Below are 26,521 nucleotides of genomic sequence, written 5' to 3'. Positions count from 1 at the left end.
TTTCAACCATTGATTCTTTGGGTGCCTTTAGCGATTGAGGAATTTGTTTGTCTTAAATTCTCTTCTATTCGTTTTACGTGCAAGTTGATTAAAAAAAAACGCATTTGGTAGAGAACAATGCAATACAAAATTCAGGAGGGTGTTGTTGACATGTCTCGTTATCCATTCTTTATTTGGCAATGAAAGGACGCTATTGTGGACCACAAGACAAAGAGTTTCTGGCCGTACCCGAACCTGAATAGGTTTAGGTTTGGTTTGAGTTTTACTTTTAGACCCGATTCAGAATGGGGTCTGATAAGAGCCTAACCTGACTCGGTTACACCCTAATATAGGTCATTTGAAAGGTTAAATTTCAAAACAATAAAAAAAGTATAAAAGACTGGATTATTTTTGCTCAACACGTACAGTGATACATCGTGTTACCCGTTTTTTTGAAAAATTGTAGGATTTGGATTGAGTGGTGATAATCGTGTTATATGGGTTATACATAGCCAATATTGTGACAATGGTACATACAGAATCTGAATCCGACCCGGATTCGGAATGTTGATCTGAAGACACTAGTCAGATCCTTTGGGACTTCGACCTATTTGCATCTCTAACACTGAGAGATAGGGCTCGGCATCGGGCCCACCCAACATGTTAATAGACCAGGTTTTGAGAGGCTCGGGTTTGAAGAAAAGCTCATGGCCCAGTTTATTAGCCCAACGAGCCAATGTAAAGTGGGTTGGGTCCGATCTAACCTGACCTTACCTAATCTTAAAAAGAATAAATGCTTGATTGAAATTATAAGTTAACCAGAGAATAACAAGTTCTCATGCAACTAATTCTTAATCAGCCAAATAATAATAATTAACAAATAACAAGTTTCTATGCAACTATTAAAATTTTTATATTAATAAAAAATTAATAAATAACTCAAGCTCATCCGCTGGCTCGAGCACGGCCTACGTATATAATGGGTCAGTTTTTGATCGGATACCTAACAAGATCAGACCTAAAATCATAATCCAATCCAATCCTAACCTATGGTGGACCTGGTCGGCTTTGCCCGTTGGGCTGGGAAGCAGACCAGGTCATGCTTAACATGAGTTTTTTTGCTCATGCCAACATCGTGGCTGCCTGTTTTGTATTTTGAAAAGTGAAAAAGTCAACGAAACAGTTATATACTAAGCGGCATTCATCCAAAATACAAACAACCGGTCACGGCAGGAACTAAAAAGCTTATGTTCAGACCTGATCTGCTTCTCAGCCCGACGGGCCAAGCCCAAGGGCGTAGCTTCCGGCCTCCCGAAACAGTTAATTTTTTTTGTTTTTTTTTTTAAAAGCCCAGCCCTGACTGCAGCAAATAGTTTGATTTGTCCAAAATAGATTTTTATTAATAATTGTAGCCATTTTTTATTTTATCTCAATTTTTTTTTTCGGGGGCCCGAACGCTTTTTTTGCTACACCCCTGTTTGCCCCCTCACATGAATCCTAGCTACGCCCCTGGCCAAAGCCGATCAGGCCGGCCATAGGTCATGATTGGATTATGATTTTAGGTCCGATCTCGTTAGGTATCGGATCGAAATCTGACCCGTTATATACGTAGGCCGTGCTCGAGCCAGCTGGATGAGACTGAGTTATTTATTAATTTTGTATTAATATAAAAATTTTAATAGTTGCATATAAACTTGTTATTTTAAATGTTGGCATGAGCAAGAAAGCTTATGTTCCGCGGAAGCAGATCAGGTCATGCTGAAAATGAGCGTTTTCGCTCATGCTGACATCGTGGCCATCCGATTTGCATTTTAAAACAAACTCAAAAGTCAACAAAACCACGTGGCATTCATCCAAAATGCAAACAGCGGCCACGATGTCCGCATGAGCAAAAACGCTCATTTTCGACCTGATCTGCTTCCATGTTCCGCGGGCTGCCTGGCCGGTTGCCCACACTACTGAGAGATAAGTTATCACGCCCCACTGGTTTTGGTCATTTCACTCGGAGATTGTTTATTTGGAGGGAAGGACCTCTCTGTCTGTCTGTCTCTCTCTCCGATCAATGGAGGCGACTCGGGCTTCTCCCCTGAACGCTTCATCGCGATCGTCGTCTCAATCCCTTCTCTTCAGACGTCACGGAGATTTCGCGAAGCTTCCTTTCTTCCGCCCCCGCTCGCGGAATTTCTCCATCCGTGCGTCCGCTGCTTCTGATTCAGGTGAAATTTGTTTTTCCTTCCAAAAACCCTAAAAACATCGTTTTTTTGTTCTCATCTCCATCTTATTATGCGCTTCTTTTTGTATGCGTTTTACTTTTCTTTTTTTAGCGGTTTCTTGAGTCTACCTTTGAGCTCTCTTCCATTCTCCCTCTCCTTTTTGTTATCAAATTTGCGGTATTCGATATTGATGCCTAGTTTGTGATTATTTCGTGTTGCTTCCCCGAAAATTTCAGTGGTTACGTTGCTGGATTACGGTGCTGGTAATGTCAGGAGCGTGCGTAATGCTATTCGGTCGCTCGGTTTCGAAATCAAAGATGTAATGATCTGCTCTCTTGCAACTAGAAATTCTCCCGTTGTTTCTCTATCGATTTCTTTTCTTATCTCATCTCTTTGCTCTTACTGCAATCTAGGATTCAGTTAAGTTGCATTGATCAAGAAACGTCTGATCTAGAACTACTATTTTCTTTCCGGATGGTGATGGTTAGAAGATATCGGTTATCTTGTGGAGAAAATGAAAATATTGTGATCGGATGGAGGGATATGCGCATTTGTGCAAACGATTGTCCTTGTATTGGCGATATGAATTGATTGAGGAGGATGCCTCCTTTCGGATTTCATACTCCCAATGGTTAAATAAAGCATGATTTCGATCAGTAATGCATGATATACCTTTTTCAATCAAAATGTGGCACATTATAGCTTATTAGTAGTGTTCGGCCATGTGTTCACAGTTGAAATAATGAGAATTGAGTTCTATACATGGAATGATGCGAGGAGAAAGCAGTGGAGGTGAGTGTACATTGAAAGTTTATTACAAAATGAGTGTTTCTTAATTAGAAGAGAATTGAAGCTTGATTACAAACAGTGTTTCTTAGTTAGAAGCGACCGTGCAAGACACCATTGATCATGGTGTTGGGCACTCTTGTACTATATTAACAAGGTTCTTTTTGTTTGGAGGTGACAACTAGTCATTCCTTTATCTCTTTTATTATCAATAGAAAATTCGCTTTGACAGCTGGAATTAAAAAACAACTCATTTTTACCTGAACAAGTAGTGTACTTCAAAATATTTCAATAGTTGATGGTGCAGATAATGGTTGGTAGGCACACTTGAGCCAGATTAACAATATTGTTTTAATTGGACAAGGAATATTGTAGTCGCTTTTGCTTGTAACCTTGAAATTTATTGGTGTAACCAACGAGGTGAATGCATATGTTCGATTGATGTTAAAAAATGTTGAAAAAAAGGAAAAAGAATGAGCTCATTTATGTTCAGCAGCTATTTCACTTCAAACTATTTCTTAATGGTGCTGCTCCTGGTGGGAGCACATATGCCACGTTAATAGGCTCATTTTTTTGGCAAGGAACCTTCCACATGCTTGATGACATTGTCTTTTATTGGCATAACTGGCATGATAGTATGAATAGTCTTTCTTGCCCCCTTGCATTGCACATGCATTTTATCCAATATATCCCAAAGTTTGCATTGAGATCCTTGGAAGTCTAAACCAGAGTTACTGGAAGCTTCTTGGATAGGTGGGAAGCTCGCTTCAGAAGTCTGATACTCCTCGCTTTCGAAACCTGATGAAAATCTCGATTCTCCCACGCTTCTCTTATGCTTTCCACATGCTTCATCTATTATTCTTATATGTTCTTTCACTCTACTTTTCATGTTTTTTTATGTGTTTCCTCTCGCGCTTCTCATTTACTTCCATGTGCTTTGTCTAAATTGACCATCGTCATTTTTAGATTTTGTTAAAAAAAAAAATTTACACTAAAAATCATAAAATTTAAGAATAGTCACTTTTATTTTAGTTTTTATTTGTGTTCAATTTTGATTCCCATTCAATTATTTTATTGCTTTTTATTTTTTATTTTTCGCTTACCGCTTCCTATACATTTTAAAATGCATCGCTTATCGCTTCCGCTTACCGTATCGTTTCCCTCTTCCTCTTCCTAGTCTGGAAACCTTGGTCTAAACAACTAGAGGTGCTGAAGGTAGAAAATGAAGGAAAAAAGGGAAGTTGCATACTGTGATTGCATTGATAAATTCATATTTTCATTGACTTTAAGGGGGAACTTGGTAGACTTTACATAGTTTTGAAGAAAACACTATGTTTTCAGGTACAAAGGCCAGAAGATATTCTTGATGCCAACCGACTTGTGTTTCCTGGTGTGGGAGCCTTTGCAGCAGCAATGGATGTGCTGAATCAGAGGGGGTATGTGCATCAGTTTATTCTCTGAAATGTCATTGTTCTACCATTTGGAGATAGTGATGTGTCTGTTATGTGTATGGGCTATAACTGTATCTATATCACAGTTGATGTGAATGCTGTATCATGACTGGCCATGTTGCACTTTAATGAGATCTCTTGGGTCAATTATCTCTTATTAAACAGGAAATAAGTTTACAAACAAGAATGCAAATTTACATAGTATCATCTTTGTCATCATTTGATCTCCATCAATACACAATTTCAACATTGTTGTGCTCCACCATTGTTATCTATCATCATACAAGACCACTATATACTTAACTTTATCAAATCATACACCATCAACATGGTCATGTCCCAAAGCCACCACCATCATCATAGCTACAGTTGCCAGTTCTCTGCTTTGGGCTGTGAATTGCGATCCTTGGTGCAGCATTCTGAGTGTATCCAAATCCTTTTTAGTTCAAATGAACTTACACCAGAGAACCCAGGTTGTTGAGTCTCGTGACTGGCAATCCTCAACCAGCAAACATGGTGACTATGATCATAGCATGCCTCAATAGCTACCATCATAAGTTTGGAGTACCATCTGAAACTTAAATGTTTTGCTGTTCTTCTATTCAAATTCCAAAATAAAAGTTTATTCTTGTAAATGGATGAGACATAAGAAATCTTTAGCTTTCCTCATTCTTAAGCTTCTAAGTATGTAACTGGTAATGAAATATCAGCTATGTAAACATTACCTCCACTCCCTGCTAGGAAGTAACACGCACACACATGCCAATGACGATGCATAGATTCACAGACATTTGTTGACATGGACTCATATGTGCACACAAACCCAAAAAGGGCATGCGGCGATCCAGACACAGGACACATGACAAAGAATTTATAGAAGAACGATATCTATGATTTTCAGCTCCAACCTTTTTTAAACTTGTAGGGAAGGGAAAATGATTTGCGTAGGAAGTCACCTTGCAATTCTACATATAGAGACAAGCATGCACACACACTCATTAAGTATGCTTACAGGTATCCTGTGGCTGTAATCTGATCCCTGTTCTTTTCTTGTCGAATCAAAATTTGTAAGGTGCCAAGTTTTTCTGGTCTTTTCTTTCATCGTAATTCAGTTCTTTCATATTGTCTCAAGTCCATTATCCATTACAATGAGTTTTTCCTGAACCTCTCTCTCTCTCTCACCAGTATGGTTGATGCACTTTCTACATACATACAACATGATCGGCCTTTTCTAGGAATCTGCCTGGGGCTCCAGTTGCTTTTTGAGTCTAGTGAGGAAAATGGCCCAGGTAAGAGCTGATGCTATTTATGTAGTCATTTCTGTAGCATGGATATGTGTGAGATTGTGATAATCAGATTTGGATTTTTAATATCTCATGAAAAAATTAATTCTCTTTTATGTTAATATTGGGTATATTACTATATTGTCACAGATATTACACCTGATACTGTGCACTGGTATACTTTATATGCCAGGTTGTATATACTCCTATAGAGTTAGCGATCTTATCCATTTTCTTGTTGCTGAAAGACGTTAATAGGTATAAGAGTTGATTTTTATTTCCATGGTAGAATTATAGTGTTTGTATTTATAATTACATTGTTAGTTCCAGATAACAACCAGATTTTCTTCAATATCATGGACATTGATTTAGTCCAAGGCTTTGTGAGGAAGAAGCACAGACAAGTTGAGAGACAGCATCAATTTACTTATCACCTATGTTATCGCAACACGGCACTTAGGGTGCCGTACTTGTGTCGACACGTGTCAACATGGGTACTGGTACCTGGACACGGCATTTGCCATGTCCTATATTATATTATATTTTCAATATATAATATATATTTTAGATATATAATATATATTTTCAGTATATATTTTAAATATTTAATATATATTTTCAGTATATATTTAGCCGTGTCCCCATACCCACATATTTTGGAATTGCCGTGTCGTACCCTCTGTACCTGTACCCGTACCCGTACCCGTACCAGCACCCGTACCCAGGTGACATAGCTTATCACAAATGCATGTAAAATTCAAGAGAAAAGAATTCAATATAGTGGTATAAGACCAAGAATATGTTAGTAGCTCTTGAACCATTTTTCAAGGGTTATAAGCTTTTCATTTTGTTTCATTTTAGGATCTAGTTTTTGTTTTGATCACATACCTCAAATTAGTGATGTGTCATTTATTGCCATTTTCCAGGTTTGGTTTTTGGAATAGTTAAGTGTGTTCTTTCTGAAGCAGTGAATATTTAGAAAATTCTGGTCACTTGTTTTTATGTAGAAGATGTTTAGGGGTGTAAAGTACAATTTTCATTTGGAAGTTTTCCAAAAAGGTTTCAAAAAGTTTATAATATGGGAAGAATTAGAAAATTATTAGTACACTAAGTTTTGTTTTTTTAGAATATTTTAAAGGTTTAGTAGCTTGTAGAAAGTTAGTTGGATGACAGAGGTCAAAGGTAGTTGATGCTTAGGAATTTCTATGAGTTCTGTAGGCCTTGGAGTTAAAGATTTACTCAAGTGTGAGGTGTTTATAGACAGACATGTAGCAGCAAGTTGATCTCCTCTCTTTGCTTGAGATTTTCTATCTTTATTGATTTTCATTGACGTGTTTCTACTACTTCTAAGTTGTATCTTTGACAGGACCATGCATTGAGATGGTGTTTAGGTTTTTGCTTCATGAGAGTTTTCCATGTCATTCATATACCTAGACATTCTGATTCTTCCACATCATCATGATATGCCTTTCGCATAAACTAAAATATGTATAATTGTTGATGGGGGATTTTCCGAAAGTTTGTTTTTCTGCATGAAGATGTTGATATTATCAAATACACCAGTTATATTGTGGCATGGATACAGATTTCGTGAGGCACATTTGTGAGAACAAATAAAAGCTAAGCTTATCATTTGTTGAGTTTGGATTTCAATAAACCCTTGGACCTGATATATCACACAAAAAAAAGGAAATAAGTGCTAGCTAAGTAGCCAATAAGGGTATCACACATGTTATGGTTAACCAAAAAACTAACTTTAACATTCAAGTTAGTTATTCTTGTAGTGAAAATATTGCATCAAGTTAAAAGTATACTGCTCCATTGTTTCTATTTTCAAGTTAGATGATTTATTTGTATGATTCTCAGTGAAAGATACGTGGCATGGTTGGGATTATTGTAATGAAAATATTGCATCAAATTAAGGATATACTTGTCCACATTTTTATTTTCAAGTTATATTGATGATTTATTTCTATGATTCTCAGTGAAGGGGCTTGGCCTCATACCTGGTGTGGTTGGGCGTTTTGATTCGTCTAGTGGTATCAGAGTGCCTCATATTGGGTGGAATGCTATTCAAATAGTAAATGATTCAAAGATTTTGGAGGACATTGATGGGCGCCATGTTTATTTTGTTCACTCATACCGTGTGATGCCTGTATGTGCTCATTGTTGGCTTTATTCATTTTGTATTACAAGATCCTGAAACGTTTATCACTATTTTTAACTTGGATGTGGCATTTATGATGAATGCATTTTGGGCTTGTCTTTTTGAAGTTCACTCAGGTGCATCATACATCTTTCTGTGCAGTCAGTGGCCAACAAAGAGTGGATTTCATCTACTTGCAATTATGGAGAAGTCTTCATTTCTTCAATCAGTAGGGGAAATGTACATGCTGTACAGTTCCATCCTGAAAAGAGTGGCGGTAAGGGATTATGTGCAGGATATTCTCTTCAATGTGTTTTTGATAAAAGAAGAGTGGTGGTAAGGCATTATATGCAAGCTGTTTGCTCTAATACTTTGCTGGTAAAGGTCCTAAAGGGCATTTTAGTTTTAGTCTCTCCCTCTTCTCTTTCTCTCTCTCTTGTACATATGTACACACGTGCACAGGCACACATGGCAGTCATTTTTTATCAATTCAAACTATCTTCTAAAATACCATGTTGAAAATGGGAAATTTTCATTTTGTAAAGTTCTGTAGTCATCTGCATAAGAATCCACTGAAGAGATTATGCATTCTGAGATCATGAATATAAGTGCTGATATAGACAAAACATCTCATATATGACCCAAGGCCACTTTGAGGCTGTCCATGTGTTACACATTCTGACTGAGGCTGAACGGAATTTACTTGAGTTAGACCCAGGGGTTGTCATCAAGCTGGGCCAATTGGATCCAAACCTGATAACTTTCAGTAATCTACTGCACTGGGATGAATTCAAAAGAAGGATCAAAGAGAGGTTTGGTCTGTTAAAGTTGTATATATAGGTGTATATATATAGTTATATATACCTATATAATATGTTTATATATATATACACATAAATATGTATATATATTATATATGTAATAGCCTAGGTAATACCCATTAGGGGTATTTTTGTCTTTTTACATTATGTAATAAGTTGTGCTCATTAAGGGCACTTTAGACATTTTTGTCTTTTTGTATTTTGCATTTTTATTAAGGGAATTATAGTCTTTATAATGCCCTTGACTCAAAGACTCGTTGGGAGTGCTCCCGATGGCTCTTTGAGCCCTTCTTTGTCTATATAAAGGGGTTGAATCCCCTCTTGTATTTTATGCTTTCTCAAGCATATTTGCTCCCATAAAGATCCTATTTTTATTTGTGTTCTTGGCCCCTAAGAGGCCCTTGCGCTTGTATTTTCTTATTGACCCATAAGTGGTCTTTGTGTTTATGCTCTTGTGTTCTTGTACGCCCATAAGAAGCACATTCTTGTATTGCTTTTCTTCTTTCATTACATGGTATCGGAGCCTTGGTGCTCTTTGATTGTAATTTGTATTTAAAGATCGCGTGGTGAATCGGGAGATCGGGTAAACACATGGTTGCCAGTTGAGGAAGCGGGAGCGGGAAGCGATACGGGAAGCGGGAGCGGGAAGCGAGGCACTTTCAAATTTTTAGGAAGCGGGGAAGCGTGGGACCACTTAGGAGCGATTCGGGAAGCGTCTCGGAAGCGACCTAGGAAGCGTCTCGGAAGCGAGGGGGAAGCAAAAAAAATAAAAATAAAAAATAAAAAATACAAAAAATTTGAAAAAACAGGGGAAGCGAGGGGGAAGCGTTGGGGAAGCGATGGGGAAGCGTGGGGAAGCGCGCTTCCCATTAAAGGGAAGCGCGTCCCCCATTAAAGGGAAACGCGTCCCCCATTAAAGGGAAGCGCGCTTCCCAAAAAAGGGGGACACTTCCCCCCACGCTTCGGAAGCGCGACGTTTCGCGCTTCCGAAGCGCGCTTCGGGGAAGCGCGCTTCCGAAGCGCGCTTCGGGGAAGCGCGCTTCGGGGAAGCGCGCTTCCCCTTTTAGCTAGGCGCTTCCGGTAACTCTGGGTAAACATTCCTTGCTTCGGGAAGCATATCATAATATGACTTCATCTTCCCTTACATCTCCCTCTTTTTTTCTCTTTGCTTCCATGGCCGACAAGGAAGTTGTAACTGTTGTTCTCATCAAATTTGATGGGACCAACCACAATATGTGGGCCACCGTAGTGAAGAAAATCTAGTGGAAAAGGAATTGTGGCACTTGGTTGATGGTTCTACACCGCAACCTCAACCTATTCTTACCAAGGTTGTGGGAGAATATGGTAAAACTAAAGAGGAAAATCCCAAAGGAAATGAGAGAGATAAAGCTCTCTTGTCTTACAAGAATCAGATTTGCAGTTTGATGTAAAATAAAAAACTTTGTATAAAAAAATCTTTGGTGAATCCAGCTATACGGATTCACATCGTCGGATATCCAACCCAAACCTGTACCATTTACATCCCTGTTCACATTTTGATGTAGTTTATAAAGTGAAGCACAATTGTAATAATGTGTGTGTGTGTGTAATGGATGGCTCCTTTACCAATCTTTTCCAAAATTTGAGTGCCTACCCACAGTACCTGTGTTGTACCCTGTACCCACCACCGTGTCCAGGTGGCATAGCCTGGTTCTTTCTTTGAATATAGATTTGGGTTGCGGTGATGGGAAGATGTATTGAGGCCTGATCATGACTCTGTGATTAATTGTAATGAAAAAGTTGTCTGTGCAGAGTGGAAGATCATATCATTTTATATATGGAATGAGAAAAACAGTAATAGTTGGAACTCTTTTGATTTAGTGTTTAAACTTTTTCTAATAGTTATGATATCATAGGTTTTTATAGTTTGAGGATGCCATTTATTAGCTTGAAGTGTCTTGAAACACATATAATGAACAGAGCAAGTTCTTATGTTCATATTCTGATACCTGAACCTTTCCGGAGTAGAGTGGTGGAATCTCAAGTCCTTGAACCAAGTTCAATGAGGGTTTCAGCTTTCCAGATTAAAGGGCATCTTGCATAGCTGAGTAAGAAAAAGATAATTTTATAAGTGGCTGCATAGTGGTTTTTCTTTCAGATCTCCATGATTAAGGCAACTTATATATGCATCTGCCATGATAAGTGCCTCTAAGCAGCTATTTCATGTTCTAGGTAAATGATTATGAAGCATCTTGTGTGTTAGTGAAAGATTGTGAGATTTGTACAGTTGTAAACAATGATTGAAATGTTTTTTTTTGTTCGTTTGCATTAAGTGCTGATAGGTAGTTCAGTTTTTGAGATGAACATTTTGTGAAGACTACTAGCTTATGTGCTTTTTATGTTTATCTTGTCTTATCATTGGCATCAGCATATACAACTGATTTGTTTTGACCTATTTATATACATTGACTTTTGTACTTTGCAGATGTGGGACTTTCTGTTTTAAAAAGTTTCTTGTACACCCAGAAATCATTTAACGGGAAGGTGCTCATCCTTGGTCCTTAAAAATTGCGTCATTCTCTATTTTTACTCTTGTTTTTTGTTTTCTCTGCAACTTCAAAATTTTCTGTTGGATGCAGAAGTTCAAACATGGAAAGGCATCAAGGCTTGCTAAAAGGGTAAGAACTCAATTTTCTATTGGTTGTCTTTTGCATTGACTTTAGGCATTTTTTATTCAATTATAGTGTCATTGTTTTCATATGCGATCTTTGGCAATGGTATTGCAACTCACTTCTTTATTGGCAATTTTTTTTACAATATAAAATATGGTTACTTCCATCATTAATTTGTTTATATTTTTTTAGGTTATTGCATGTCTAGATGTGCGCACAAATGACAAAGGAGACCTTGTTGTGACCAAGGGTGACCAGTATGATGTAAGAGAGCACACCAAGGAGAATGAGGTAAAGCAAATAATGTATAATCTTATGATATCTTCAGTTGACACTCTTTCTCATAGTTGGCAAACCCCGTGACTCGGGCTCGGATCGCTCGACCCTTTGACTCACGGGTCAGCGGGTTGACTCGGGTAACTTGGTCGGGTTAGGACCTAAATTTTTAAATTTTCTTTTTACATAATACTTTAAATATTGAATATAACACTGTTTTCTACAATGCAAATGCAAATAATCAAACTCCAAGCAGCAAATTCACTAAATCAAAGCATCAAATAACAAAAACTACAAAATATCTTATATTTGCATAACTCTCTTCCTTTTTTTGTCAATGAGCACTCCATGGTCCCAGCCAGGATCTCTATTCTTCGATTTACCTGATGTGTCTCCCATATTCTAATTTCTACCATGTCAATTTGAATTAGAAAAAGACAAAAAGTTACAAAAAAATGCAGCACATGAAATAAAAGCACGCACTATGCAGTAACTATGCAGTATGCACAAAGACAAAACAAAAAAAATGTGCAAACATGCCTGATTGTGCTAGACTACATATTCTGAAGCCACAAACTATGTTGTGGTGCAACCATGCAGTGCAGGTGCACTCTGCAGTGTGCAACTTCATGCTTAATAAAAAAAGATAAAAAATTACTAAATGTGGGGGCTTTTGTTGTCCACACTCAATCCCACAATGCCCACACTACACACACAGACACAAACATGATAAAGAAGGACCTCACTTCAGAGAGAGAGAGAGAGAGAGAGAGAGAGAGAGAGAGAGAGAGAGAGAGAGAGAGAGAGAGACCTGGCTGCCGGAGGTCGCTGGTGGTCGGTGGCCTGGTGCTAGGGTTTGAGGAGAGGAAGGCAGGATAGGAAGCGAGAGGTTTCTTGATAAGAAAACAACCTTTTATAATGTTAAGAACCGATTCGTATTGGGGGAAGCAGTTCACAACCCGATATGACTCGGTAACTTTGTACCAAATCGGTACACACTGTCTCAGTCTGGGTCGAAATTCCAGACCGATTCACACCCGATCCTGGGTAAACCACGGTTGGGGTGACTCGGTGGCCTAGTAAACTACCGATCCAACTCGGGCGATTTCTGGGTTGGATGACCGAGTTTGCCAACTATGCTTTTTCTAAATATGTTTGGAGCATGATTACCAGAAGCACGCCATAATATATGGGGAAGCGCGAAATGTGGCGATTCTGAAGCGTGCGGGGAAGCACAAAAAAATTTGAGAAGTGCGTTTCCCCCTCACTTCTCCTTATTTTTTCATTTTTTTGTGTTTTTTTTTCTTTTTTTTTCTCTTTTTTCGCTTCCCTCTCGCTTCCAGTTCACTTCTAAGACGATTCCTGGTTCGCTTATAAGTCGTCCTGCTCTTCCCGCTTCCTAAAAGTTTGGAAGTGCCTCACTTCCTGCCTCCCGCTCCTGCTTCCCCGACTGACAACTTTGGTTTGGACCCACCCATTTTAGAGAGGGTCCGACCCATTGACACCCCGGTGCCTATCGTCCACTTTCATACATACCTGAATCTATGTATGAAAATACATAGTCACAAATATTAGTATCGGCTATATCTCGGCGAGGCTGTTTCTCACGATATTATAGGTTTGGTGATAAATCTAGGGGCTTAAAAAATAACAAAAATAAGTAAGAAAATACCATGTTTAGACAACAAATACATAAATAATAAAATAAATAAGTAAAAAATGTAAAAGAAAGAAGAAAAACATATTTAAAATGTAAAAAATAAATAAAAACAGTTAGACTAATTGCACGAGAATATTGCGATATTCTCGTGATAATATCACAATATTCTCACGATACTATCACGATATTATCAAATTGGTGATATTTTCAAAATATCACAATATTTTACCTATATTATCGTGCTGAATTTACAGTGGTAATATCATGGTATTTTGAAAATATCGCCGATATCTGGGACTGTGAAAATATGCAGAACTCTTCCCACATCCTTTGTCCTTGTTCATTCTCACCCTTAGAGACATTTAGCCACAAGTTGATTTTGGTAATGATTAACCCCAAAGGAAAATCCTTGTTAGGGATTGTTATTGACAAATTAATTACAGACAATAACTATAAAATGAAGTTCAGGCATCTCGAGGAATGAAAGAAAACTGATTCATATATATGAACAATGTTAGGCATGTACCATAGAAAGCTGGTACAACAGCTGTGGTTACCTCCATACTACAGGGAAATTTATGATGCAGTCTAGGTGTTTGTTAAAATGTTTTTAAGGGACAAGAAAGTATTATATATATACATATATATACATACATGTATGTGTTTTTGTCTGTGTGAGAGAGAGTGTTTTGTTTTCTTTTTGTCTGTATAAAGTATGAACCATTATTTACCTCCAGCATTATCTCTCATCATCACAGTGTTAGATTTTGTCCACCAAAGCTTAGTTGCTGCAGAAGAAGAGAAGAATATAGAGAGACAGAAGGGCGTCTGCGACAAAGGGCGTCTTTCCTCAATCAGGAAAATCGTGCCCTGCTGTATTATAAGTATAAGACAGTTTGGATCGGGTCCTCCAGATCCAAACCAGATAGGGTAATTACAAAATACAGACATCCCGATAGGGTAATTACAAAATACAGACATGTACGGATCACATACGATCCAAACCCAATTACAGAAATATAAATACAAAAAATACAAACCAAACCAACTCAGTCGTACAATCTCAATACCCTCCCTCAAGTTGTGCATGGTCTACTATTATGGACAACTTGCTTTTTAACAACCAGAATCGTGCACTGGTAAGTCCTTTAGTGAACAAATCTGCCACTTGTTCAGCCGTGGGTACATAAACTGGCATAATTTCTTTGTCTTCCTCCTTTTGTCGAATGAAGTGTTGATCAATCTCGATATGTTTTGTTCAATTGTGATGAACAAGATTGAATGCAATTTGTATGGCACTCTGATTATCACGTAAAAGTGCAACATGCATAATGCTTTCTCCCAATTCAGTCAAAAGGTGTCTCAACCATGTAACTTCAGCCGTAGCCGCAGTCATAGACCGATAAGTTCCCTTGTCCTCTCCCTGAACCCATTCCCAAGATCAACACATCTTGGCTACTGGAATTCATGACCATCTCTTCCCCTCTAATGGTGATTTCACACTGCAATAGCTTTGCTCGAAGATCTTCAAAACTGGGAAGTGAAGGGAGACATAGAAGAGAGGTAACCAACATATGATAATCGGGTTTGAGTCCATTCAGCGTCTGTTGGACCTTTTCTTTATCACCAATCACACAGCCTACCATAGCCATTTGATCAGTAATGGTCTTCACTTTATTCATATATTCTGTGATTGTCATATTTTTCTTTTTCAAAAGCTCAAATTCCCTCTTTAAATGAAGAATTCTGGTCTCCGAGATCTGTGAATAGGTTTGAGCCAATTTCTGCTATAATTCAATAGCTGAACATTCATCTGGGATGCCTACTAATACCTCTTGGGAGAGCCTAGAGGTAATGTCTAATCCTTTTTCCTCCACATTGCATACTCTGGATTGCGAATCAGTTTGTTGGAAACCTTTCCTTTATCATTTTTCTCCTCCTGCATCACAAACTCTGATGGTGCATGAACTATCCCATCTAGGTGTCCATAGAGATCTAGGCTCTTGATGAAGGGCAAAATTTGCCTCTTCCAGGTCAGATAATTCGAATTATTCAAATTTTCAGAGATAAGTTGACCGAGGAAACTGGACGGTAGGGTAGGAGAATCCTTGACAAAGGTTATAAAGAAAAAAAAATCGGAGAATAGAATGAATAAATGCAGCAATGGAAAACTCGACTAGTGCAACAGTGCACAAAAAAAAATCTCAGCAAACGTGCCCCTTTCTTTTTTTAGGCAGGCCTTGCAAGGCTGATCAGAAACTATTAGGGCTGCTTAACCCTTGCTGTTCTTCTAAAAATAATTTTCTTTCAGATTTCGATTGCTGTAAGTCTTCAAGAAAGATATGACTGTTGAAAAATATATTGAGAAAGCAAAGGATGTCAGATCTATTAATGCATTCAGATCTGATGATGAAACCAGACAATATTCGCACAGATTTGAATAAGGTTTGGGCGCGTCAGATCTGACAAAGCCCTAAAGAAACAAAGGAATCTTAAGACGGCAAGAAGGATCAGATCTGACCCAAAACAAAATTGATCTATCGTCCAGATCAGATCTGACGTCTACCATCAATGGTCTGATCTGACGTTCAGACAAGGAAGGAAATATAGGACTGGCAGAAGAAAAGAGACAATATAGAAGAGGTTTGAATAGGTTTTCAAGACAAGATAGAAGATGAATAAGAGAAGACAAGAAGGAATAGAAAGCAGAAGAATGGGGAATAACCTGTCAAGACTGAATCTCGCAAGACACACTTTTTGGGATCAGTTTTCTGCACTCTGAGCAGCGATCAGAATCCAGCCCGCTCTGATACCATATTAGATTTTGTCCACCAAAGATTAGTTGCTGCAGAAGAAGAGAAGGATATAGAGAGATAGAAGGGCGGCTGCAACAAAGGGCGTCTTTCCTCAATCAGGAAAATCGTGCCCTGCTGTATTATAAGTATAAGACAGTTTGGATCGGGTCCTCCAGATACAGACCCGATAGGGTAATTACAAAATACAGACATGTACGGATCACATACGATCCAGATCCAATTACAGAAATATAAATACAAAAAATACAAACCAAACCAACTCAGTCATACAATCTCATTACACAGAACTGTTTCAGATAATCACTAATCAGTAGAAAGCTCTAGGATTTATGTGGCAGTTAAATAACTGAAAGGTTCTCTTCTCTTGATATATATTTTACTTGTTATGAATCAGATATTGTCTCTACTGTTTCCTCACTATTTAATTTTCATGCTGTTGCCTTTCTTCTCTGAGTTGTTTCCTATCGGCTTTAGGATAATTGTTTTTGGACTTATTATTCTATCTTTTAATATTTTAAGGTGAGAAACCTCGGCAAGCCAGTTGATCTTGCTGGGCAGTATTACAGGGATGGTGCTGATGAGGTGTGTCAATTGATCCTTGTGTGTCTTTGAGCGATGGGCATCTTATATCCTAATTTTGAGATTAAAGACTTCTTCATTAACTAAAATCCTGCCACAGGTTAGTTTTCTTAATATCACAGGTTTCCGCGATTTCCCTCTTGGTGATTTGCCAATGTTGAAGGTCTTCACTTACCCTTACCTTTCTATTTGAATTCTGCAAGAAAGTATATGATCATTTGAAACATTGTTTTATGTATTGAGCAACTATCTTCTTTTTTTTCTCTCATAGAAATTTGTTTTTGTTGATCTCTTTCAGGTGTTACGTTACACATCTGAAAATGTGTTTGTTCCGCTAACAGTCGGTGGAGGCATTAGGGACTTCACTGATGGAAACGGGAGGTATAACATGGAGTTTGTTTCAGTTTGAGACTTGGACTAATCTAGTTCTATTTTATATTTTTTCCTTCAAGAAGGGAATTTGGCATTTTGGCTTAAATGAAAAAAATTGATGTACATGGTGGTTTTTTGTGAGAAAAAAGGGTAGAGAAATCTCTGTAAAAATTGTTCATATTAGTGTTCTAAAACGCTTGAGCATTCTACAAGCCAAATATAATTGTTTCTCTTTTTTTCAAGGATAAAGAGGTCATTTCTTGTTAGTATGTGCATGGTATTAAGAGGAAATCATGCATGTTTCAGTCTATTCCCTTTATGTCTGGTCCATTCTAGATATTCTGGAATGTTAGTGCAAATTTAATTTTATGTTTCAAGATGATCCTGGCCATTGAATCAAGTTAGAGATGTTATTTCATTGATTGACATATCATCTTGGAAGGTTTTAGGTATGGGTGCCTGCAATTAACCAAGAATTCACTTCTTGGACAAACCGAATCCCATTGAGGGAAAAGACGATCTGCAGTAGCATGAACTGCAGCTATTTCTAAGAATGCTTGAGCTGACTGTTATCTTTATCGTTTTTGTTGCACCTATTTATTAAGTGTTCTAGAAAGTAACCTCCCTGTGCTCCTTTGCTGTAGGCATTACACTAGTCTGGAAGTTGCTTCAGAATATTTTAGGTCTGGAGCTGATAAAGTTTCCATTGGAAGTGATGCAGTTTATGCTGCTGAGACATACCTGAGAACAGGAGTAAGTATGATACTGCATCAGTGTGTACTCTCATTGGTATATGTGAGGTACTTGTTTGTTCTTTTCTTGTAAACCTCATTAACTGCCTTGTTATGAAGGTGAAAACGGGAAAAAGCAGTTTGGAGCAGATATCTCGTGTTTATGGGAATCAGGTTTTTGGCTGCCTAACTCATTATTCATTCCAATGTGTTTGTCAAATGTCAGAAATATTAATGAACATCTATATCACATGGACATGGACACCAGTACAGGACACAACATAGGCATAGTTGATAAACGTGGGAGTTTTATAAAACTAGGACACAGAGATATAGCTGTACATAAATAGATAAATGAGCTTGCTTCATGGTTGATCTGATTGAAGCATAAAGCAATGCCAGCAGACATATCGAATTGTTGGTTCATGCTTAGCTAGCCATTTTTATTCATGGGCAAGATTGCCCCTTCTCCTTTTACTTTATCTTAATAGGGGCTCTCAACTAGAAAATTTTCCTTATGCCAAGTGATGATTTGTTCTGCTTCAAGGGTATGTTGGACTTGGAATATTCTCGAGGCAACTCATTGGGTCATCTGACTAAAAGTTATGGATTTTTATCTGAAACAAACATCGACTTAAGGAAACACATGTAAATACCGTGCGTCACAAAAAACCTTTGGCTGTATGGAACTAATGTGAATATTTTCATTTTAGACATCATGTGCTTGAAAATGATTCAAATCTTCCAGTTGACTAATTCTTTCCTGCTATAGGCTGTTGTAGTAAGCATTGATCCACGAAGAGTGTACCTCAAGAGTCCTGATGATGTTCCATTCAAGGCAGTGAAAGTGACAAACCCAGGTGTTCTATGAAAATTTCTATTTGTTTGCTTGTTGAATGTATGGTGTGTTCATCATGTCTCACTAAAATGTTATCATTTATACTTTGTTGGGTGACAAACAATCTATTGGTATTATTTGATGATAATACCTGATAATCTTTCAATTCTGATCCCAGGCCCCAGTGGAGAGGAATATGCTTGGTATCAATGCACAGTAAGTTTCGTTTCTTATATATTTTGTTTAAAGCTACCTACTTTTTTATGGGAGTAGCACATGTAGAAGTATTAAATAGATTTACTTGTCTCTTCTCTATATGTTTGATCTGATTTTGACATGTTTAAAAATATTTTTACGGTAACGGTTTATATATAAATGGATCCTCTAAACTTTTTCAAACTTTTTCTTGTATAAATTAATATCTGAAACTATAAGGACTTGTGCTGAAATGGTACATTTTCAAGTTTCACTCTGATTGGATCTGGGCAACCTGAAATAACTTTTCATTTTCTTGGATCATCTATGTTGGATACTTCTTTCAAGAATGTAAATTTGTTTAGAGAACATCTTTTTATGATGTGAAAACCTGTCCAGGATGTCAGACTGTTACAGGTGAGTTCAAAATCCAGGTGGACTGCCCCCTACTCACCCACTAGGTAGATGCTCCCAGTGCTTTAACACTGGTGCACACATAGGGAATTGATCGCAGGATGTCCTGTAGAGAACGGACAATCAGGTATTGCCCTAACTGTCCGAGTGGGCCTGTGGTGGGCTTGTTTAGAGAACTTTGTCTGCAAATGTTGTGACAGTTGATCATTTTTCCTTGCATACAATTGAGTTAACTGGAAATTACAAGCTTCTCTTTGAACTAAGTCTAACTTGGTATATTATGCATATCTTAGGAGCAAACATGAGATTAGAATAAGAAAAGTTGCAGAAAGAGTTGAATGCCTGCTATAAAGTTTCTTCATGCATATTGGTTTGATTCTTTCCAAAGGCTTTCCCTTTGAGTGAAGTATGTTTATTGAACTTGATTGTTTTGATGATAATTATTTTGGGCAGGTTAATGGTGGCAGAGAGGATCGTCCAATTGGTGCATACGAACTTGCAAAAGCTGTTGAGGAGCTTGGAGCTGGTGAAATATTGCTTAATTGCATCGATTGTGATGGTAAGGCAATCCAGGGTCAATGTAGAACTTGGGCTCACAAGGGCCTGCTGACTTGCTTATCCTGCAGTATGCTTGGCCATTAATCAAGGCCAAGAAGCAGATACATTGTGTATGGGGGGATTCATGGGATACTTGTGTTAGAAAGTGACTTTGAATACATTAGGTTCAATAATGAACCCATACATGCACATGAAGTGCGAATAAACCCATTAAAGGGAACAACATAAGCACATAATGTGCTAACACATAAACCCACACAAGGGGCAAAAATATGACTTAAAGTCATAAGTTGAATATTATTGAAAGAAAGAAGAGGGGAAAAACCCCTTACAATGGAGCAAGAGCTCCTCCAAATCTCTAAGAAATACAAGGGGGAGACCCCTATTTATAACACAAGAGAGGAGCCACAAAGGGGGCTCCCAAAGGAGTCGTTGGGAGCCCCCAACGGTCACATTTGTGACCGTTGGGGGCTCCTCCACGACTCTTTGGGGAGCCTCCCTAGGTGGCGCAAACCCAAAAAAATAGAAAAAGAAAAAAGAAAAAATTAAATTAAATTACAAACATATTCCGAATGGAATATGCGTAAAACTGGAAATGTCTAAACTACCCCTATGCTTATAAATAGAAAAATATATATTTTATATATATAATTAGGATAATACATATGCATATATGTAAAATTGTCTATGAAAAGACAATATGCATACGAGCACAAATAATATAGAAAAGATGTGCACGAAGGCACTCTCACAACACTTTAACAAAATACGCAAAAGCGTAAAAATAATAAACATGCACAATGGCATGTATTTTATAGAAAGAACCGAATGCTTGAGTCTCTCAAGCTTATTCAACAACAAGGGGGAACACCCCTATTTATACAAGAGAGAAGAGGGGCTACAGGGGGCTCCCCAAAGGAGTCGTTGGGGAGCTCCCAACGGTCACAATTGTGACCGTTGGGGGCTCCCCAACGGTCACAATTGTGACCGTTGGGGGCTCCCCAACGACTCTATTGGGGAGACCCCCAATGCTCCCTTTTGGAAATACAAAAAGGGAAAAATAAAAAGAATTAAAACTAAAGGAAAAATTACAGCATATTCCAAATGGAATATGCGCAAAATTTAAAAGGACTAAAATACCCTTTTCGGGTAAAAAGGAGAAAAAATGTATAAATATATATACTTATATATAGAGATACGTATACATTTAACATATGTATACATATCTCTATTTATATAAGTATATATATTTATACTTACAATAATGTTTTTGAGTATACATTTTAACACCCCCCCTCAAACTTACGGTGTGATAACCGTAAGTTTGTCAAGAAGGAAATGAAATCTAGGCGAACAAAGAGCTTTTGTGAAGAAGTCCGCAAGTTGATACTCAGACGTCACGTATGGTAGATCAATGACCTTCTTCAAGTATTCTTCCCTGACATAATGGCAGTCCATCTCTATATGCTTTGTTTGCTCGTGAAATATGTGGTTCTTGGCAATGTAGATTGCACTTTTATTGTCACAACATAGCTTTGTTGGTTCTTTGACAATTACTCCCATATCTTCCAAAAGGCGTCGAATCCAAACTATTTCTATGGTGGTAGATGCCATGGCTCTGTATTCGGCTTCAGTGGATGATAAGGAGACCTTCTGTTGCTTTTTACATCGCCACGAGATCAAAGATTCTCCTAAGAAAATACAAAAACCAGTGGTGGAGTGACGGTTACTAGGGTCACCTCCCAAATCTGAGTCAGTATAAGCAAGTAATTTTAAATCAGAAGAAGAAGATAGAAATACTCCCTTATTTATTGTACCCTTCAAGTATCTGATGATGCGAAGAACAACACTCATATGAACGGTTGTGGGAGCGTGCTGAAACTGACTGGCAATGTGAATAGCATGAGACAAGTCAGGTCGAGTAATGCTAAGATACATTAATGAACCTACCAACTGCCTGTAAGGGGTAGGATCGGTTAAGGGAACACCATCGTCAATTTTCATTTTTGCTCCCACAACTTCAGGAGTTTCGCATACTTTGTCATCAGAAATCCCGGATCTGTCAATAATCTCACAAGCAAGTTTAGACTGAGATAGAAAATAACCACGTTGCGAATAGGCAACCTCAATTCCAAGAAAATATGTCAGAAAACCTAAGTCTGACATCTCAAATTTTGAAGTCAAGACGGACTTAATACCCTTGACTCCTTGAACATCATCACCTGTTATTAACATGTCATCAACGTAGAGTAACAAAATTACAATCCCTGCATTAGATTTTCTAGTAAACAAAGCAGTGCCAGTATAACATGATGAAAAACCATTTTCCAACATTATACTGGTAAATCTATCATACCAGGCTTTGGGGGGCCTGCTTTAAACCATAGAGAGCCTTACGAAGACGAAGAACTTTATCTTTAGGAATTATCATGCCTGGTGGGGCATCCATATATACTTTTTCGTTAAGATCACCATTTAAAAAAACATTTTTAACATCCATTTGAAAAATGTTCCAATTTTTAATAAATGCAATAGTAATAAGACACCTAACGGTAACCATCCGAGCTACAGGGGCAAAGGTTTCTTCGTAATCAATTTCATACTCTTGCCCATACCCTTTTGCAACTAGGCGAGCTTTATACCTTTCTAGAGAACCATCACTCTTAGTTTTAACTTTAAAGACCCATCGACAACCTATAGTTTTCTTTCTTATAAGTAGAGTTTGAAAATCCCAAGTTCCTGCCCTTTTAAGAGCATTAAGTTCACTTTGCATGGCTTCTTGCCATTCTATACATTTTTTAGCTTCTTCAAAATTTCTTTGTTCGAAATAAGAATGAATGACACTAAGACAAGCTCTATATCGAGGTGAAAAAGAATCAAACGATACAAAGCGAGTTGGAGGTCTTCTATTCCTTTCAGATCTTCTATGGTCAAGAGTGGTCGAAAGCTCACTATATTGATCAATAGCATTTCTAAAGGTGTCTTGGTTTCTACGAGAGCAGGTTATAGGTTCACTTGGAACTCTACTTTCTGGATCATTGGGTGAACTATGTTCACCAATATTTTCATCATTTTCCTCGTCATGGTTTAATGATACATCATCATCACTGGATATGTCATCATTACTAGATAATAAGTCGAATAAGAAGGAATAATCAAAATTTTCTTGTTGAGAAACATTTTTTTCAAAACCACTCTCATTTTCTAAAAAAGTTACATTTCTAGAGACATATAGCTTATCCTCTCGAAGGTCGTAACAACGAAAACCTTTTTGAGTTTCAGAATAACCAAGAAAAGCACAAGGAATAGCCTTGGGAGAAAGCTTGTCATTCTTATCCGTAAGTATGAAACACTTACATCCGAAGACTCTTAACCTATTATAATCAGGTTCAAGCTTATGTAATATCTCAAAGGGAGATATTTTACCTAATAACCTAGATGGTAGGCGATTTATCAAATAAACAGAAGCAAGGGCTGCTTCAGCCCAAAAGTTTTTAGGAATATTTTGAGATATAAGAAGAGTCCTAGTGGTCTCAATAATGTGCCTATGCTTTCTTTCAGCCAACCCATTCTGTTGAGGTGTTTTAGGACAAGACTTTTGGTGAATAATACCGTGATCCTCAAGATATACCTTAAATTGATTGGAGAGATATTCTCACCCAGAGTCACTTCTAAAAATCTTTATGTTGCTGTTGAATTGATTCTTAATCATTGCATGAAAACACTTCATGTTTAAACTTAAGAAAATATATCCACGAGTATCTGGAAAAATCATCCACAAATATTACGTAATAAGAAAAACCTCCTTTTGAAACAACAGGTGCAGGTCCCCAAACATCTGAATGAACAATTTCAAAAGTTTTAGAAGAGAACATAGTTCTTTGCTCAAAAGGTAAGCTTCGCATTTTTCCGAGAATGCAGTCATTACAAGAAAAAAAGCTTTTACATAGGTCTTTTGCAAAATGTAAATATGATAACTTGGTGATATTAGGATGACCAAGTCTTTTGTGCCACACATTTCAACATTACACAAAACTTTTGGAACTTGAAGAGATTCCATATAGTATAGATCTCCTCTTCTAAAGCCTTCCCCAATCAATTTTCCGGACTGGCGATCCTGTATTAAGCATTTATCACAAGAGAATTTAATATCGTAGCCATGGTCCGTGAGTTGAGAAACAGAGAGGAGGTTTAAGTTAAGTTTAGGTATAAATCTGATTTTTGTATTAGAAAATTCATGAGTTTCAAAATTACCTATTCCTTTAATTTCAAGAGAGGTTCCATCAGCAGTGGAGACATAAGATGGGGAACCATTTTTTAAATAATCGGAAAGTGAAAAAATGTTTTGGGACATATGAAAGGATGCACCAGAGTCCAAAAGCCAAGAGATTTTACCTGGAGAGGAAGAAGTGGATACAGCCGCACCGGAGGTAGATCCCTTGAGGAGAGGTTGAAGAGCTTCTACTATTTGATTTATAGAAAGGGTCCCACTCGAAGATGTCTCATCCTTCTGCGGTACACCAGTGGTAGCCATAGCTAGAAGTTTCTTCCATTTAGGACATACGGGTTTGATGTGCCCCGGTTCTTTACAAAAATGACATAGTTTTGCTATAGTCCCTTCTTCCTCTTTGACCACTATTTTCACCTTGATTTTGAAATTTAAAGTGAGGGGGACGATAGGTTCTTACATTGTTTTCGGGTCTTGATACGGCATTGACCTCACTATGTTCTTCAATATTACAAGGGACCGCAAGGACATTTGATCCTTGTTTACATAAATTCATACGAGTCTCTTCACCACTTAACTTGGTGAGAACATCTTCAAGAGAAGGGGGAGAGAAAGAGGAGAGAAGAGATGACCTTATTTGCTCAAATTCGGGCCTTAGCCCATTCAAAAAGTTGAAGAACCGATCTTCTTCAAGTTGCTTGTGACGGAGCTCAATTGCCTCTCCACTCCACTTTGGTTCAAGCATTGCAAGCTCATCCCAAATAGAGGAAAGATCGGCAAAGTATTCCCTAATCGTCATTTCACCTTGGGAGAGAGAGATAGCCTTCTTTTGAAGGTAGTACTTATGAGAGAGATCCCTTGAGGTGTACATTTTTTCAAGATAATGCCAAGCTTTCGATGCCTTTTTGAATTTAATAATGTTGGCATTAATCTTGGTTTTCACGGATGAGAAGAACCATGAAAGAATCTTGAAATTCTTCATTTCCCATTCATCATGTTTCTTGGAGTATTCTTCAAGAGCTTTGGTTCTTTCTTCTCCCTCAAGAATCTTGATTTCGCCTCCATTTACTATGGTAATCTTGGGTTCCGGTTCCGGAATTGTGCCAAGAACATATCCCCATAGGACTTTCCCTTTTATATGGGCCTCCATATTTCCGGCCCAAACATGATAGTTGGACCCATTTAATTTGAAACCAAGAGCAAAATGAGACTCTTTTTCGCCCATTAGAGAGAAAAGAGATAGAGAAAAAAGCGTATCAACACAATATTTCCAACACCAACTTTGCATAAGATTCTTCTAAAATATTTGAGAAGAAAGATCCACCACTTCAAACTTCAAAGATCGGAAGGCACGTTTTTCGAGGCACTCGAAAAAAGGAGAATCCCACGATCTTCAATAATCAACCTTGCTCTGATACCATGTAAAATTGTCTATGAAAAGACAATACGTATACGAGCACAAATAATATAGAAAAGATGTGCACGAAGGCACTCTCACAACACTTGAACAAAATACGCAAAAGCGTAAAAATAATAAACATGTACAATCGTATGTATTTTATAGAAAGAACCGAATGCTTGAGTCTCTCAAGCTTATTCAACAACAAGGGGGAACACCCCTATTTATACAAGAGAGAAGAGGGGCTAGAGGGGGCTCCCCAAAGGAGTCGTTGGGGAGCTCCCAACGACTCTATTGGGGAGACCCCCAATGCTCCTTTTTGGAAATACAAAAAGGGAAAAATAAAAAATAAAAAGAATTAAAACTAAAGGAAAAATTACAGCATATTTCAAATGGAATATGCGCAAAATATAAAAGGACTAAAATACCCTTTTCGGGTAAAAAGGAGAAAAATGTATAAATATATATACTTATATATAGAGATATGTATACATATAACATATGTATACGTATCTCTATTTATATAAGTATATATATTTATACTTACAATAATGTTTTTGAGTATACATTTTAACAATATATACAATATATGAATATGTATTATCCTTTATATATATAAAATATATATAGTATTACAAAGGTTGAATGATACATTTTAACACCCCCCCTCAACTTTGCGTGGGGAACGAACAGATTGAAGAAAGCAAGAGGAAGAATCTAAGGCTTCAAGAGCCTTTAGTCCGAATGCCATTGAAAATGTAAATGTCTTCCTCCAACGTCTTTAACGATGAGCATCTTCCATGATCTATCCAAGGTACTTCCTTTTCCACTTATCTTCAAGATCCTGTGGAACAACAACAAAGAACAAGTAAAAAATATCTTTGCACTTTACTCAAATGGAACTTTCCTAACAAGGTGCAAAATTATATTTATGCAAGATCACATGATAAAATACTTACTTTAGCATGAGGAAAATTTAGAAAAAAAAACAAGATTTCAAAATCATATATCATGTTAAATGGTAAGCGGAAGCAAATTATGCGGAAATGAATTGCAAGAATGCATAATTCATTCATAAGGTCCAACATTGGACAAACATAACCCCATAATGGGGAATAACACAAT

At 37.6% G+C, this 26,521-nt stretch overlaps 1 protein-coding gene across 2 annotated transcripts in view; it reads left to right on the top strand.

The window, feature by feature from the left end:
- Positions 1-1,980: 1,980 nt before the first annotated feature.
- Positions 1,981-26,521, top strand: part of AT-HF (HIS HF) — a 48,602-nt gene continuing 24,061 nt past the window's right edge. The window contains exons 1-17 of one of the 2 annotated variants that reach the window (XM_089980957.1): positions 1,981-2,195; positions 2,429-2,511; positions 4,320-4,414; positions 5,615-5,718; positions 7,698-7,867; positions 8,021-8,135; positions 11,144-11,202; positions 11,301-11,336; positions 11,523-11,621; positions 16,602-16,664; positions 16,762-16,824; positions 16,960-17,042; positions 17,678-17,786; positions 17,885-17,938; positions 18,537-18,624; positions 18,781-18,818; positions 19,665-19,770. In XM_089980957.1, the coding sequence (XP_089837083.1) occupies positions 2,042-2,195; positions 2,429-2,511; positions 4,320-4,414; positions 5,615-5,718; positions 7,698-7,867; positions 8,021-8,135; positions 11,144-11,202; positions 11,301-11,336; positions 11,523-11,621; positions 16,602-16,664; positions 16,762-16,824; positions 16,960-17,042; positions 17,678-17,786; positions 17,885-17,938; positions 18,537-18,624; positions 18,781-18,818; positions 19,665-19,770 (1,519 nt within the window). In that variant the 5' untranslated portion in view covers positions 1,981-2,041. Of the gene's footprint in view, positions 2,196-2,428; positions 2,512-4,319; positions 4,415-5,614; positions 5,719-7,697; positions 7,868-8,020; positions 8,136-11,143; positions 11,203-11,297; positions 11,337-11,522; positions 11,622-16,601; positions 16,665-16,761; positions 16,825-16,959; positions 17,043-17,677; positions 17,787-17,884; positions 17,939-18,536; positions 18,625-18,780; positions 18,819-19,664; positions 19,771-26,521 lie in introns of both variants that reach the window. The other variant, XM_089980956.1, reaches the window with a different exon arrangement.

This window comes from Nuphar pumila, chromosome 11 (genome assembly GCF_984573655.1).
Source record: "Nuphar pumila chromosome 11, dmNupPumi1.hap1.1, whole genome shotgun sequence".
Classification (NCBI taxonomy): Eukaryota; Viridiplantae; Streptophyta; class Magnoliopsida; order Nymphaeales; family Nymphaeaceae; genus Nuphar; species Nuphar pumila.
Note: the sequence above shows the minus strand (reverse complement) of the source record. Positions and strands in the feature narration are given on the sequence as shown.